General features: G+C 40.6%; 1 protein-coding gene across 1 annotated transcript in view; it reads left to right on the top strand.

Annotated features, from left to right (window-relative positions):
* dhx38 (DEAH (Asp-Glu-Ala-His) box polypeptide 38) overlaps positions 1–17,494 on the top strand; it is a 64,182-nt gene that overhangs the window by 31,534 nt on the left and 15,154 nt on the right. Inside the window, exons 14-20 of the mRNA XM_034190431.1 lie at positions 2,444–2,629; positions 5,054–5,194; positions 5,783–5,893; positions 6,002–6,118; positions 6,263–6,370; positions 6,499–6,611; positions 7,549–7,757. Of these exons, the coding sequence (XP_034046322.1) occupies positions 2,444–2,629; positions 5,054–5,194; positions 5,783–5,893; positions 6,002–6,118; positions 6,263–6,370; positions 6,499–6,611; positions 7,549–7,757 (985 nt within the window). The remainder of the gene's footprint in view (positions 1–2,443; positions 2,630–5,053; positions 5,195–5,782; positions 5,894–6,001; positions 6,119–6,262; positions 6,371–6,498; positions 6,612–7,548; positions 7,758–17,494) is intronic.

Below are 17,494 nucleotides of genomic sequence, written 5' to 3'. Positions count from 1 at the left end.
CAAGATTATGCATACTGGAAGAGTGTAATTTGGTCAGATGGGACAAAACCGGAGTTCTTTAGCCACAGAGATGTTGCTTATGTTTGAAGAAAGAAGTGAGAGGTGTATAACCCAAAGAACACCGTTTCCACAATGAAACACAGCAGTGGGTGTATTATGCTGTGGGAATGCTTCAGTCTGTTTGGAACTGGGAATCTCCTCAAGGTGGAAGGAATCATGAAGAAAGAAGGATATATGAAGATTTTGAAAGAAAACCTCAAGCAGTCAACAACAAAACTTGATCTGGGTCGTCTCTTTGTTTTCCACCATGATTGATGCAAAACATACCTTGCTTCTGGTGAAGTACCTTCAGAAGACCGAAGTGAACATTATTGACTGGCCTGCACAAAGTCCTGACTTTAATCCCATGGAAAATCTGTGGGATGAATTGAAGACCAAGATCTGTGCTAGTTTTTTGTGAAATAATTTTGTTTCTTTGTGCAAAGTAAAACAAGCATCCAAAATAAAACTAAGATGTTTAGAAATGCTGTGTTGAAAATTCTTTGCTCTGTTAAAAAAAGCACTTGGGAAAATTTTGAATAAAATGTTTAATATCATAGTGGGGCTAATAATTTTCATTTGTATGTTGTATAATTTAGAGATAGTGACGCTAACAAAAATGCTTTATTTGGAGTGATCAGGTCAGGCAGGATTAAGAATTAACAATTCAGAGGAACAGTGGAGGTAGGACTGTTTTTAGACAAAGTCAGAGAGCATAATTGAGATGGTTTGGACATGTGTAGAGGGGGGACCCAGGGAATATTGGAAGAAGGGTACTGAGGATGGAGCCACCAAACAGGCGAAGAGGAGGTGTGTAGATGTGGTGAAGGAGGACGTGCAGTTAGTTGGTGTAACAAGAAGATGCATAAGATGGTGTGAGATGGAGACTGATGACCTACTATGGCAAACTCTAATGGGAGCAGCCACTACTTCCTTAAAATAGCCATTCTGAACATTCCTTATCTATGAGCATTGGGCCAAAATTTTTACCTTGGATGGTAACTTTGATTTTAATCTGTTTTTCTTCTAATCAGATCACTTTGCACTTGGCTCACCCTCATTCCTTCCCATTTGGTCCAGTTATTTTGTTCACATACAAGCAGGTAGACACAGAACCAAGCACAATACCCAAGCATGAACTGATGCTGTGTGTGGGTGTAAAATGCCTGACACAGAGATCGGAACATTTTTGTTACTAATGAGCTGCCTCAAACCATACTGTGGGCCAGTCGTTGCCGCAGTGTAGTTTGTATCACTTTTCCATCCAGTCGACACAACCAGCTAATCATGTACCTGCAGCCAAACATGGCTTGCTCAGATCTACCACACCTGCCCATACGCACAGTCAGACTTCATGCTTTCTTAAAGTAACTCTCCTTCTCACATCAAATTTGGCGAATCAAACCATGTCTTGCTGTTGCATGAATCCTGTCTGAACCCACGCAGAGTGAACTGCAGTCAGCCTGGCAGAGATGGCAGACTTTACAGCTGAATTACAGTAATCTTGATACACTGATACTCCTGGGCACATTTTTTTCAAGGATGCAGTCATGTTGGCATGAATTCTGCATTAATGTGTGGCAGAAAATCTGATATGGCAGTCCAAACTTAAAAGGCTATGCTATAAACATCCTAGCTTATTTAGCTAATTTGTTAGTTGTCACATCTTCTCATGTGTTCGCATTTAAATATTTTTCACTTTATTCCTGTCATTTCTGATAATGTTGTGTTCATTGGTGTTAGTTATGGAGATTTAGCAACACGGTAATACTGGCAGTCTCAGGTTAACAGTGGAGTCCTGTGAATTGCTTGTTTAGATGTCAAAATTAAATTGCTCCAGAATGTTTCTTTAAAAAATAACCGGGGAATTTTGGATGAAAAGGGGCTTGTAATATATAATTTAGAGTAAAGACAATAAGTTATATGTTACAGCACCTTTTCATCTAGAACTCCCTGCAGGTCTGCAAAACTGAAGGGGCATTTACAAGTAGTTATTAAGATGAACAGTGGCCTTGATTTGCAGTTTTCCCAATGTAGCTTTATGTTTTGAATTTACTGGACTGTGATGTATGAAGCGGTTATGTGTTCTTTGAGCACCTTTGTGTGGTTATGGAATCCAGGCACTTTGTGTTCATCAAGAGAGATTACAATCTGTTATACTCTGTGTAATGCCACCATCTAGTGGGGAAGCTGAGCTTAGAATCTGTTTTAACAAATGAAATGAGGAGCAGTAGTCAGGGGTGAGATAGATGTTTCTGCTTTCTGTAAATCAAACATTATTTGAATTGTCACAATTTATTTGACTTTTTTAGTAATTATATCTGTGCAGTGTTGTATTTCATAATTTTGTAACAGTTTTAGCTGTATGTATTCATTTGACTTATTCTGACATTGTTTGTTGTAGGTGGGGTACGCAATCCGATTTGAGGATTGCACGTCTGAGAAAACGTTGATTAAATACATGACAGATGGTATCCTACTCAGAGAGTCCCTAAGAGAGTCAGACCTCGACCACTACAGTGCTGTTATCATGGACGAGGCTCATGAACGCTCCCTGAATACAGATGTGCTGTTCGGCTTGCTGCGTGAGGTCTGGACACAGTCTACATCTAGTCATTCAGCTACATTTATTTACTGTGAAAATGATTCAAACATTCTGAATGAATATGATTTGGACAGTCAGTTTTCGGAAAACACAGTCGAAAAAGCCGTTGACAACTTGCTGAAAGCTGTCTAAAATGTGGAGTTTTTCATTTTGGTCACCCTGCTCCCCCCAACCACATATTTCATATCATCCAAACTTTTCTGATTTGGAGTTATAAAAAAACTAAACAAAAAAAATCATTAAAAACATATAATAGAAAATCATACGCTGTGTTATCTTTATTCATTCATTTTAAAGGTCAGACATGTTTTGTGGCACTAAAAGAATTTTATTTGTGGAAAATGGGACAAAACGGGCTCTTTTGACAGTATAAAGGCTGCAGACCTCTGACCCATTCATAAATTTTTCATCATACTAATCTGAGAAGCAATAGGTAGAATTGTTGCCCAAAAAATCAGAGGTATTATAGAGCTTACACAGCAAGAATAGACAAGTGGATTAAGTAACAAGAGTAAAGGCTGTTTGGGCTGCATAAGACAAGCACAAGGCCAGAATTATAGAAAAGCGAAGTATAAGGTGCACAGTACATTCACATAAAAGCAGAGGATCATGTAAAAAATGTTTGTAACTATACATTCAACACAAAACAAAAATGTTTTATCATGTTATAGATTTACAAGTACAGTATTGATTGAATACATGCGCATGATATGATGATTAATACTAAGCTGAGGCTCTGAGATTCCAAATACCCGAAGCCACTACCTTGGACCAGGAGGACCAGTAACAAAATTAGTGCTACTGGTCCTGACCAGTAGGCTCAAAAAATATTTCTCTAACCCTGGTTAGTATTCTAATTAGTGGTACAGCAACATCACTGAAATGCATTTTACTGAAATAAATAAGGGAAACTTTGGTTGTTTTCAGTAGTCAAGCATGGTGGAAACGCTCATCATGACAATATATAGTTTATATATATTTATATGTTTAGTCTGTCGCTAAACATTGTGCACAAGTAACGGGGTTGAAAAACATTTTTTAACCTACTTGCACTGGTGCTAGTAACAAAAAAATTACTTGCACAACCAAAAATCACTCTTTCTTTTTTTGCGCTCTTTTTTGAGCGTGTAGTTTTTACTGCATTGTGTACACGGTATAAAAACAATCCTGCATGAATAATACTTCAGGAACAATGGAACACAGCAGGAATCATAAATTGGAATCAGGTAACGTTGTCTTGTGAGGGTGTGGCTTCCAGTCATGCTGAGTACCGTCCTGTTGCTCTGACTTGCTCTGAAACCACTTAATTCTGTGTCGAGCACAGGACGCAAACAAAAATTAAACCTGTTTAATTTTCGGCGTCCGATTTGCTTCGTCATTTGCGCCCCTCGTGCTGTTGTGGTGCCGAGCTGCATTGTATCGGCATTGAGTTGCTTCCATTTGGCGTCGTCATAACCACACACGACGTAACTGGGAGCAGCCCCGGTGTGAAAGGGGCTGAAGCAACTCGAAGCAGGTCCGGTGTGGTTATGACAGAGTTAGAGGGAAGAGCAAAAGCAGCGGCAGACTGTTTTGTTTTGTTTTTTTTCATATGCACGCGCGAACGAATCATCAAAGCAACTCGCTCCATGTTTGAGAATCATAAAATGCAGGGAAGATGAAGACAACACACTGGAAATTGTTTTTTCCTTATTTATTCCTTTATTGGTTCATTCTACTGGTGCGTATAGTTGATAAAACTTGGATAAAATTACTTGCACCAGTGCTAGTGCAGTATAAAATTACGTGCACCGCTCGAATAATATGTGCATAAGCTAGCACATGCACGTACTATTTCGAGCCCTGAGTAACCATGGCTGGCCACGCCCTTGGAACGCCCATCTAGTGGCAAATGCCAACTGCTTGTTGCCCTCATTTGTAGCTAATGTGACCATAGGGTCAGACCTCAGACAAGTTGTGGTTTGTGACATAGATTAGGGTATGCATTTCACTTGTTTGTTTGTTTTTTTATCAGTATGTCAGCAAAAGACCAAATTTTCAATTTCCCAAAATAAATTAAAATCAAAAGAAGCAACAAAAAAATCCAACATCCAATTTCAGTGTAAGAAAAGCCATTATAGGTTTATATAACTCAGTGCAAGAATCTGCAGAGGCAGAATACAAGATAGCAATCAGTGAAAACTCAGTTGGTTAAAATGTTCTTGTAAATCCATGAAATCGTTTACCCTGAAAAATTAATTTATAAAGGTAGGAGGTAGTGATTTATGATATTTATTGTGATTGTACGTAAATGATTGGCACTTTTTATATTTAAAAGCTTAGCATTATTTTTGCTGCTTTTTTTTTTTATCTGTCTTTTGCACAGTGCTGTATTATAATTTACCTCATCTCTTCTGTTTCTCCTACCAGGTTGTATCTCGGCGTACTGATTTGAAACTCATAGTCACATCTGCAACAATGGACTCAGACAAATTTGCAGCATTTTTTGGCAATGTCCCAATATTCCATATCCCAGGAAGAACGTTCCCTGTGGATATCTTGTTTAGCAAGGTTTGTTATTGTCTGTATTTTATTTTTGTTGGTAAAATCTCAATGTTAAATCACTGCCACCTCAGTGTTGCAACTTTATCCTTCATCTGTTATTAACTGCATTAATATGACACTTTTGTGCAGCAATGGACAGTGTACATAATATATAATAAGTATGTCCCTTTGGCTGCTCCCTTGTTTTCACTGTGGGTCGCCACAGCAGATCCATGTTGATTTGGTACAAGTTTTACGCCGGATGTCCTTCCTGACGCAACTCCACATTAAAAATGCTTTCTCAAGTGGGTTATAATTAGTCAAAATAGCAAATGCGCTCGGAACATGTACAAGAATTAAGTTCCTTTTAACTGCAGTATTTATTTATTCTTAATCTATATTTGCTACTGTTTCTGAGAAAATATATTGCACACACACATTTTCTCATTTGATTTGTTACACGTCAGTGTAATGTTTAATTAGTACTTAGTTAAAATTGACTTTGTTTTGGCTAATATCAGTAAAAACTGTTTCAGTTGCCGTGTCAATGTCCTGTGAATGTGTGGTTTTTTTTTTTTTTTTTTTGTGGTTAATGCATTGTTACTGTATGTGTAGACTCCTCAGGAGGACTACGTGGAGGCAGCAGTAAAACAGGCCCTGCAGATCCACCTCAGTGGTATGGCTGGAGACATTCTTATCTTTATGCCTGGTCAGGAGGACATTGAGGTGAGGGATGCGGTCACTGTGACTGGCCATTCATATGGCTGTCATTATATTCAACACACACTATCCAGTTTGTGTTTTCAAAAAGTAAAGCCATATTTTTCCTGTCAGGTGACGTCAGACCAGATCGTGGAGCGTTTAGAGGACTTAGAGAACGCTCCTGCTTTGGCTGTGTTGCCAATCTATTCCCAGCTGCCTTCTGATCTCCAGGCTAAGATTTTTCAGAAGGTTTCTCGCCACTGCTGCGAATACTATTGCATAGTTTGACTTAAACAAAATTGTATTTCTTTTTCTTTTCACGTATTTGCACATTTTATGTGGATTCTACCCATATTTGGCATTTTCTAATTCCTTTTCTTTGCCCACTACCAGGCTCCAGATGGTGTGAGGAAATGTATTGTTGCCACAAACATTGCTGAGACATCACTCACTGTTGATGGAATCATGTTTGTCATAGATTCAGGATACTGCAAGCTCAAGGTACTCATTTGTTTTGATTTTTCCCTCTTCAATACAAGAAAGGCTCTTACTCTCCTCTTCAGTCTGTGTCAGATTGATCACTTTTGATGAAATCTGTCATTTCTTCTCCTCTTTGTTTCCACAAACAGGTTTTCAATCCACGTATTGGTATGGATGCTCTGCAGGTTTATCCCATCAGTCAGGCCAATGCCAACCAGCGTGCTGGGAGAGCAGGGCGCACAGGACCAGGACAATGCTACCGGTAAAAGGCCTTTTCTGTTCTGCATTTATTCACACTGGCTATACTGCATGTGCTGAGCTGGAACGAGTTACAGTATACCCCCTGCAGTTACAAATTTGGCAGGATATGTGGGAATTTCCTCTCTGTCTGTTCATGAGTCATGATTCAGATCAGGTTGGTCCTCTTTGGCCACATGTTCTGCTTACAGAAGATGTGCACAAAGTGAAATAGTTCATGATAACTCATGCTTATCAATTACTTGCACAGAGGTTGACTAGTTTGGTTATTCTATTATGCTGTGTTGAAACTGTCATAACAGTCATCATAGCAGAATTTCTGCCCTCTGAATTGGCAGACTGTAGGTGATGATGTGAGGCACGGCCATTTTTCAAGGCAAACAACATGGGCAGTAATTTACATCATTGAAAGATGCAGCGTTTTGCACAACATTATATTAAAACAGAGCGTGTGCTCTGCACTGTTTGGTAAATTGTCTGCATTAAGTAGTGTAACCTGCTGCTCACAAATCTCATTGCACCCCATCATAATTGTGAAATATAATTAGAATACATTTTCAGTCTGGCAGTAATCAGTTTTGGCATCAATCAAATGACATGGATCTATACAGAGGTTATAAATAAAATTGATTTGAATTTTCACTATGTCTGTTTAAACAGTAATTAAATAATAAACACAGATCCATTTTACATTGCTATTGAACAAAGATGTTTGTGAAAGGTGTCATATTTTAGGATGAATCCTACCTCCCTGTTCACAAGCTCTTACAAATCTGAAAAGAATCAGTGTAGAACAAGTGGAATAAATTCCCCAGAGGAGCATACTTCTCCTCCTCAGTCAGGACTTGTCTTTGCTGTTTTCCAGATTGATAGATTGATTTTAATAATGTCATTCCTTGTAGTTTATGTTTTAGTCCTCACTCTGCCCGCTTTTTGTTTAGGCTCTACACTCAGAGTGCCTTTAAGAATGAGATGCTGACCACCACTATTCCAGAGATCCAGAGGACAAACCTGGCTAATGTTGTGCTGTTGCTGAAATCTCTGGGAGTTCAGGATTTGCTCCAGTTCCACTTCATGGATCCTCCACCTGAGGACAACATGCTCAACTCAATGTACCAGCTGTGGATCCTAGGGGCTCTGGATAACACAGGTGAATAAAAAAAATGGCATAATAAAACATTGTCATGGTGCTTGCCTTTACATATTCCTATTTTCTTTGCACTTTCTAAGTGACTGTAGGCAATTATTAGAAGATAAAAAATAACGTTAGAGCCAATATATTTGTCTTGAATACCTCACTCATCATGGATCTGGATGTCATGGCAATATTGGGTTTACAATGATTTTTTTGACCTGTTCTAAAATCACCAGAATCAAATGTCTGTCATCTTGCTAAGGCTTTTTAGCCTCCTATTAGTGGAAGCTTTTCTGTGGAAACATTCAAAGGTTTGTTTTACAGCACTCAGTGGTTTGACCAAAACATAAAATCCAAGGAGTTTAGTTCAAATTTACACTGGTCAAGAATGTCTGTTGAGGGTACCTAAACAAATGAGTCCATAGAGATGTTGTCAAACAGTTGTACTTAAGTGCAAGCTATTGGCAGGTTAGCTACTTTGCCAAGGTCTGGAAGTAATCAACCTAAGCTGAGAGGAAAGTGATTTGTTTGGTAATGAACACACTACCAACTGTTAGGCATGGTTGTGGTAGCATCATGCTCTGGGGTTGTTTTTTTTTTTTGTTTTTTTGCCAGTGGAATTGGTGCATTGCACAAAGTGAACAGAATAAAAAAACAAGGGCAGCCTCAGAATTCTTTAGCAAAACCGCAAACCGTTTTTGTGCGTGAATTGTGTGTCATCGTGTCCCTACACCCGCGAGGAGCTTCTAAACATCAAATCATCAACACCCACGGACATTACGCCAGTTTTTTTTAGTGCCTGCAGCTGAACTGGTTCACTTTTTGGCCAAAAAAGTGAGACGACGGCGGAGAGGAAAACGAGCTGGAGCTCTCGTGCGCCTCAGACGAAGGGGCACGCGCACGCCCCTACCTGGGATATTTCTCTCCAACGTCCGCTCACTCCACAACAAGATGGATGAGCTGGCACTGCTGATGAAGAAGAATAGAGATTTCTCCTCATCTTGTGTACTGTGCTTCACGGAGACGTGGTTAAATGCACAGACACCGGACTGTGCGCTCCAACTAGAGGGATTCCAGCTCCTCCGCGCAGACAGAGACCGAGCACTCTCTGGTGGAAAAACTAGAGGGGGAGGACTCTGCTTCTATATCAACAATGCCTGGTGCTCCGATGTGACTGTGATCTCCCAACACTGCTGTCCCTCTCTGGAATATCTCCTCATAAACTGCAGACCGTTCTACTCTCCACGTGAGTTTAACTCTTTCATACTTTGCTCTGTGTATATTCCACCGAGCGCGGACCTGCACGAGGCCGAGCGCGCGCTCGCAAATCAGATTATGAGTGTGGAGAGAGACTTTCCGGACTCTCTTGTTATAATTCTCGGTGATTTTAACAAAGGGAATCTCAGTCAGGAATTACCAAAATACAAACAGTTTGTTAAATGCCCGACCAGAGAAGGGAGCACGTTAGATCATTGTTACACGACAGTGAGCGGCGCTTACCGCGTAGTGGCCCGTGCAGCTTTGGGACTCTCAGATCACGTGATCTGAGACCAGACCACGTACAGACAGAGACTTAAACTCTCTAAACCTGTTGTGAGGACGTCTAAAGTGTGGAGCAATGAAGCTGTAGAGGAGCTACGCGCGTGCTTGGCCACCACGGATTGGGATATGTTTGAGGCTTCAACAGACAGTCTAGATGACTACACGGACACTGTGACGTCATATATTCATTTCTGTGAAGACAGCATCATCCCACAGCGTACCAGGGTGAGATATAACAATGACAAGCCCTGGATCACACCTAAACTCCAGCAGCTCCGTCAGCAGAAAGAGGTGGCTTTCAGAGAAGGAAACAGCTATAGAGGTGCAAAGTACAGATTTAACAAGGAGGTGGGAAAGGCTAAATCCATGTACAGTTCACGTCTGCAGCAAAGGTTCTCTGCCAATGACTCGGCCACTGTGTGGAGGGGGTTGAAAGAAATCACCAACTACAAGCCCAAAGCACCTCATTCTATTGACGACCTGAAGCTGGCCAACGACCTGAATGTCTTCTATTCATGCTTTGAAGACAAGGACTCACACCTCCCCACCCCCCACACAACTGGATATTCAAACACTCTGGACCTCCCCCCTCTCACTGCTGCCCTCCCCACTCCCCCTGTTGCCCTCTCGGTCCAAGAGGAGGACATGAGGAGACATTTCAAAAGGCTGAATCCATGTAAGGCCCCGGGCCCAGACTGTGTCTCTCCTGCCACCCTGAGACACTGCGCTGATGAGCTAGCCCCAGTCTTCACAGGGATCTTGAACACCTCCCTGGAGTCATGCCATGTTCCAGTCTGTTTCAAGTCCTCAATCATAGTTCCAGTCCCCAAGAAACCACGCGTCACTGGACTTAATGACTACAGGCCTGTGGCTTTCACGTCTGTAGTCATGAAGACCTTCGAACGCCTGGTTTTATCCCACCTGAAGTCCATCACCGACCCCCTCCTGGACCCCCTGCAGTTTGCCTACAGAGCCAACAGGTCTGTAGATGACGCCATAAACCTGGCCCTGCACTCCATCCTGCAGCACCTGGACTCCCCAGGAACCTACGCTAGGATCCTGTTTGTGGACTTCAGCTCTGCATTCAACACCATCCTTCCAGCTTTGCTCCAGGACAAGCTTTCTCTGCTCTACATGCCCAACTCCACCTGCAGGTGGATCACAGACTTCCTGACGGACCGGAGTCAGCGTGTGAGGCTGGGAAAAAATGTCTCGAACATTCGGGCTCTCAGCACAGGATCTCCACAGGGCTGTGTCCTTTCCCCTCTGCTCTTCTCCCTCTACACTAACTGCTGCACCTCCAGCCACGACTCTGTAAAGCTCATCAAGTTTGCGGACGACACCACCCTCATCGGACTCATTTCGGATGGGGATGAGTCTGCCTACAGGAGGGAGGTGGACCGGCTGGTGACCTGGTGCAGCAGCAACAACTTGGAGTTCAACGCCCAGAAAACAGTGGAGATGATCGTGGACTTCAGGAAAGCCACAGCCCCCTCGCCCTCACCAACAGCCCCATCACCACTGTGGACTGTCACCGCTTCCTCGGCACCACCATCACCCAGGACCTCAAGTGGGAGTCAACCATCAGCTCCCTCATCAAGAAGGCCCAGCAGAGGATGTACTTCCTGCGGCAGCTGAAGAAGGCCAAGCTGCCTGTCCAGCTGATGGTGCAGTTCTACACGGCCATCATCGAGTCCATCCTCTGCTCCTCCATCACGGTGTGGTACGCCGGGGCTACAGCCAGGGACAGACACAGACTGCAGCGCATTGTGGCCTCTGCTGAGAAGGTGATCGGCTGTAGCCTTCCATCTCTCCACGACCTGCACGTCTCCAGGACTCTGGGCCGAGCAGGTCGGATCACAGCTGACCCTTCTCACCCTGCACACGGTCTATTCAAACCACTCCCCTCGGGCAGGAGGCTACGCCATAAGAACAGTTTCTTCCCCTCTGCCGTTAGACTCATGAACACCTCATAACAACTACTCACAAATAACTCAGTCACCTTAAGCTTAACTCTGTCACTTTATCATTTTATCATGGGTCACTTTAGACAATGTACTTTGGTTTTTAATTGCACTCCTCCCACTGCACTGTTTTTTTCTGTTTCTCTGTTTTTCTGTTGCACACAGCCTTTCATATTTCATATTTCTTTTTTTTATCTTATATTTTATCTTATTTTGACACACATGTTATATTTTATCTTAGCATTTTATCTCTTCTTAATGTTGCAGCATTGTACCGAAGCAAATTCCTAGTCTGTGAATCCTGTTCACTGGCAATGGCAATAAACTTCTTCTGATTCTGATTCTGAAACGATCAGCTAAACAGTTGAATCTTCTGCACAGTTTGGTGTTCTAGCAAATCCAGAAAACAAAAACTTCAATAACTCTTTGAAAACCCATTATTGCCAAGAGATTCATGTCCATGATGGGTGTATGTAAAATTGTGATCATTACTGTATATTTATGAAATGCTGATTATATAGGCTGCATTTTGTGGTTTACTGGAGTGTCAATGTATTTACAACATTATTACCTTCGCCAAGGAGGTTATGTTTTCGGTCGCGTTTGTTTGTTTGTCTGTCTGTCAGCAGGATAACTCAAAAAGTTTTGAACGGATTTTGATGAAATTTTGTGGAGTGGTTGGAAATGACAAGAGGAACAAGTGATTAAACTTTAGTGGCGATCCGGATCATGATCCGGATCCAGGAATTTTTTTAAAGGATTCTTCACCATTGCGGGATAGGGGGAATTTTGACATTCTAGTTTCTAACTCCACAAAAACAAGGCAGAAAGGCTTGAAAAAAATTAAGGTGTAACATAGTCAAATGTTCTATCAAACAACAAAGTTTGGTGATGATTGGATCCGGATTCCAGATCTGGTGATCCAGAATATGCAAAAATATAGGGAAAATAGAAAATGTGTCAGTGTGAGGTGACAAATGAAGCTAGAGATGCACAACTAACACCAAATTGTAGCTGAATCTGTACTGATTCAGGAAGGTGTCATTAGATTTGATGTAGCTTCAAATGTTATGGAGCTAGATCCAGAAGAAAACCGCCATCACCGAAGAATCGTTTTTGTACAATAACTTTTCAACTAATAAAGACATAAAAGTGATTCCAAGTTCTAGTGGTATGTTTTCATGGTCAAGGATGTCAAATATACAGGAAAGAAAAGTGTACGTATCATAGTTTTGGTTGTAACACTGAATTGTTGAATAGATCACTGTGCCAAGGAGGGAATCTCTTTAGGGTCAGTGACCCTATGGCCTTGGTGGAGGTTTGCACTCTCTGAGTGCTTCTAGTTCAATATACATTTGAAAATATGAACACTTCAGCTAGGTGGATGTTGTCAGGATTCTCAAAATTTGATTAGCTGTTAATTCTTTGGGCCACATTAAAAAAAAATCAATCTAGCTGCTTGCACATAGAAAAGAAATATCTGTATTATCATAGCCAAGTGACCTCTGTGTATGTGTATGCATGTGTGTGTGGGTGATTCTTAGACTACGGGCACTTATTATGTCCTTTGATCATATTGTATCAAAAACGGAAAAAAGGGGAAATTTCACACTTTTATAGTTATCTTTACAATGAAAGTGTGTTAAGAAATTTGTTCTAGTAGTCTATGATGTCTTTTTCACCTTTTTTCAGCATCATTATATGCAAATATTGCCGTTTTGTGCTTGTCCCACACCCAGACTTTTGATCTTCAATGATAAAAATGAATGGCAAAGAAACGTTTTTTCTAATGTTTTAAAATATCTCTGAATAAAATATCAGTAAAATAATCAAAACATAATTGGGGTATTCATTGTCATACAACTGTTGTGATTTTTTTAAACAAAATGTAGTTGTCCCACACTATTGCCGTAATTTCCACCACAACACTAATGTCCCTTTAAACAGTTTGTGTGAAAGATTGTTTGGGTAGTTTCTATGGAGATAAACAGTGACATCAGAGCACATGTATATAGCGCCAAATCACAACAAACAGTTGCCCCAAGGCGCTTTATATTGTAAGGCAATGGTGTGGTGGAAATTACATTTACAAGGCCAATAGTGCCCGTAGTTAAAGAATCACCCGTGTATGGCTTCGATCACGGAGAAACTGGGGAGAGCTGACATTTGCCGTTTGGTATGCTTATGATGATATAAGATGTATTGTAAGTTCAGAGTAAAGGGATGGGACTAATAAGTCTATACTTCTTCCCATTCATTTCTGAATATGTACTTTCTTTATGTAGTAATGATATTGTTTTGTCTTGTCTTGTGTACTATACACACATTCAAATAAACAAACTTGAACTTATGTATTTTGGGTCAAGGATGAACACCGCCACAACAGAATGTTGATAGGGCTAACATTTGTTGGCAAAACTATGGATATTAGCTAATAACACAAAAACAATGGACATTGATAATTACATTCTGGGCTCACATGCCGTTCCAGCAGGGGGTAGTAAATCATCTATATATTAAAAGTGTGTGTGCGTGATTTTATTTAGTAAGTTCAATGTATGTACATAATTGTAAATTCGTTAAAAATGCATGGATGACACAGTAAAGTAAAAATGCTTATTTCCATTGTGGTCTATTTAAAAATCAAATGACAAAATAGAAGTAATAATAAAACAAAATAATAGTAATTCTGATGGTGATAATAATAATGATAGTGTGTATATGATAACAAGAACCTAAACAATTTATAAATACATTAAGACAGTAAATTAACCTTAAAATGACACAATTAACATGAAATAAAAGGGTTGAGTTCTTCTTCTAAAAACTGAGGTCTAAGGTTCTAAAAACATTCTGGACTCACACAACATTCCAACTCATTATAGAAACTTTACATAATTTATTATCTCTCAAATTCAACCACTTATCAGGGATAGGGTCGCAGGGGCACCGGCTCCAGCTCCAGCAGGGGACCCCAGACTTCCCTTTCCCAGGCCACATTGACCACCTTTGACTGGTATCCCGAGGCGTTTCCAGGCCATTTTGGAGATATAATCTCTCCACCTAGTCCTGGGTCTTCCCCAAGGTCTCCTCCCAGATGGACGTGCCTGGAACACCTCCCTAGGGAGGAGCCCAGGCAGCATCCTTACCAGATGCCCAAACCACCTCAGCTAGCTCCTTTCAACGTGAAGGAGCAGCAGTTGTACTCCGAGCTCCCCACAGATGACTGAGCTTCTCATCCTGTCTCTAAGGGAGACACCAGCCACCTTCCTAAGTAAGCCCATTTCGGCCACTTGTACCCGCGATCTAGTTCTTTTGGTCATGACCCAACCCTCATGACCATAGGTGAGAGTAGGAGCAAAGATAATTTCTTATCACCCTTGAAAAATGTCAGTTACCATTTTCTAAGCACTACCCAATCTTGGGCCCATGGATCTCCATGGGCAATACGATAGTTACAAATTATTTGTTACTAGATCGTTAAACTGCAGTATGCTGTGTCAGTGGCAGCAAAGCTAACTGGTCATAAGCAGATAACTGGTGAAGAGAAACCACAAATGTTTGGTAATATATATTGTGTCAGTGTTCTTTCCCAAACCACCAGTATTCCTCCATAAGTAGCTTAGACTTGTGAAACATCATTCATTCTCATTTGAGGACAGTGAATCCATCCATCCACCCATCTGTTCATCAAAACATCCATCTACTTGTACTTTTAAAATTCATACGGAACTGGGATGTAAGGGGTCTACATGGGAGCTGTTTGAAATCCTAAGTATGCCTCTGAGACATGTGGTCAAAAACTGTGACTGAGTGAATCACAGAATTGCCAACTTTAGTCTATTTTTGTGGGACTCTGCTCTTCACCTCTTGGTTGTTTTTTGAGTTATCTGTTTTTGTGACAACTGGACTCATTATCGTTGCTTCATTGCAAAATTTCTGTCTTTGCATGTTTGATATTTTCTTGTGGTGCTTTTATTTTGTTGTTTTGTTAGCATGGCCAAAGCAGGTGGTCACTCCATTGAGTCTGGTCTGCTTCAGGTTTCTTCCTATAGTAAAAAAAAAAAGGGGAGTTTTTCTTTACTACCGAGGGAATATTTATTGCCAATGTGTTGGGTAAGGTTTAAATGGTACTCATATATCACAGGGGTCGACCAATATGGATTTTTAAAGGCCGATACCAATTATTTGGATTATTATTTGGAGGCCGATACACGTATTTCAGGCTGATATTTGCCTGCAGTAAAATATGTCAAAATTTAGTATATCACACTCATAACACAAATCTTTCTTTAAATGTTTTTCAGCATATGTTTAATTCACAGAACCTTTCAGCATGACCTTCACACAAAAAGTGCAAGGATAAAGGCTAGGCTATAAATTACATTATTATGAAGCTGAATAAATGAACATATGAATAAATACAGCTGACACAGCTGCAATCGTTCCACTGCTATGTTCTTCTATGCCAATCTGTGGGACAGCAGCCTTCGGCACTGACAGGCTGAAGTTGTGGAATCTAACAAGTCATGTTGTGGGTGGACTTTGTTACAAACCAGAAAGTAGGGATTCATATTTTAAGAGTGGTATGGGCTAACAGCTCCCTCAGTGCGTGAAGTCAGGGGGCACTAGCTTCATATGATGGCCCTTCTCACTCATCAGTGGGCCTTTGTGAAGTGGAATGTATTAAAGTAATTTAAGATTTTTAATGTTTTGTATTCAACTGTAAGAGCCACATCTTTAGGCAGTTTAACTTAACTATGATGCATATTTCATGTTTCTGTTATATTTTATGTTATGCACAGGTCATAAATAACATTTAAAAGGTTAAAAACAGAGCAGCAAGGTAGATTAGTGGTTAGCACTGTTCCCTCACAGCAAGAAGGTCATGGAATTAATTCCCACCTGTGGCCTTTGTGTGTGTGCTGTCCTTTTGTTTAGCTCAAAGCACTCTTTTTTTGGTCCTCCAGGATCTTTTTGGAAACACAAACCCTTTAATCTGTAAAATAAACTGTTAATTTCTGAATGTAACAGCAGCTACAGACACAGGAGGAGCTCTGTATTATTTTATGAAGGATTTGCTTGTTTTTGTCTTTCTGTAACTCTGAACTGAAAATCGGCAGAGTCCTGCAGCGAGAATAGGGATGAGTATTGAAAACCGCTTCTTTTCAGGCATTGTTAAGAAATGATTCCATCCACCGATATCAATAGCCTTTTTGCTTAACGGTTCCCTTATCGATTCTTCAGAGTGGCCATTGTTTTTGAGGGTGTTTTTCAGGAAAACAATCATTTCTCTATGTTGATTGCAAACGCTAGAGCAGGTCTGTAATCAACCACTTCTGTATTGGCTCTGCTTTGAAGCTTGAACCAATGAAGCAATGCTCTGACCTGCCGCTTCGTTGGTTCATTGCTTCGCTGTTTTTCAGAAGCAGCAAGCTCACTTACCCTCTTAAAGCCATTACTATTTAAAGATGTCAATCATGAGTTACTTTTGTGTGGATTAAAGTCACTAACTGGGATTCTTGTTTTGTTGCGGGAAAGAAACGAGAATTGTCCTCCATTCCCTTTGCACAGCTTCAAACGCTGCATCGCTCTCTGCTTAGTCAAGTTAGAGTCCGGTCGGAATTAATAACTTCAAAGCAAATCGCCATTTTAAATCAAATGACACCTCTTTCCAAACTTTGTAAAACAAACAGTAAACTACAATTGACCAAAACGCTTTTTTTCCTCCCAAAATGAGACGTCCTGTGTTCTTTATGAATTACATTGATGTTGACGTGCAACGCAGCTGAGCTCAGCTCAGTGGCATTCATGCCTTTAATGTCTGAAAGGAAATGCATTTGACAAACTACAGATTTAGTTTATTTGTATTTATGTCCAGAGATCAAGGATCCGCCATGTAAATTTGATGTATGTCCAGAGATCAAAGATGCAGTGAACAATTTCATATTTATTTACTTTAAGACTCAATAAAATGTTGTTGACATAGAAAACCTGTAAAGCCTACTTTTAGTACACAGAAAATTCATAAGAGGTACCAGTAAGGGAATCGATAAGGAATCAGATTAAGTGGAATCAATAATGATATCGATAAAATCTTATCGATACCCATCTCTAAGTGGTGCATCTTTCAGCTGTGCAAAGCAGCATAGAGAAGCTCTCTTGGTTCGCAGCATGGAACACTTCGGTCTGAAAATGCTGAATGTCGATAATCAGTGAACCCGTAATGTGTACCACCTTGGGTGA

This window comes from Thalassophryne amazonica, chromosome 2, assembly GCF_902500255.1.
Source record: "Thalassophryne amazonica chromosome 2, fThaAma1.1, whole genome shotgun sequence".
NCBI classification, from domain to species: domain Eukaryota; kingdom Metazoa; phylum Chordata; class Actinopteri; order Batrachoidiformes; family Batrachoididae; genus Thalassophryne; species Thalassophryne amazonica.
The sequence above is the reverse complement of the archived record's forward strand: the minus strand, read 5'-3'. Positions and strand labels throughout refer to the sequence as shown.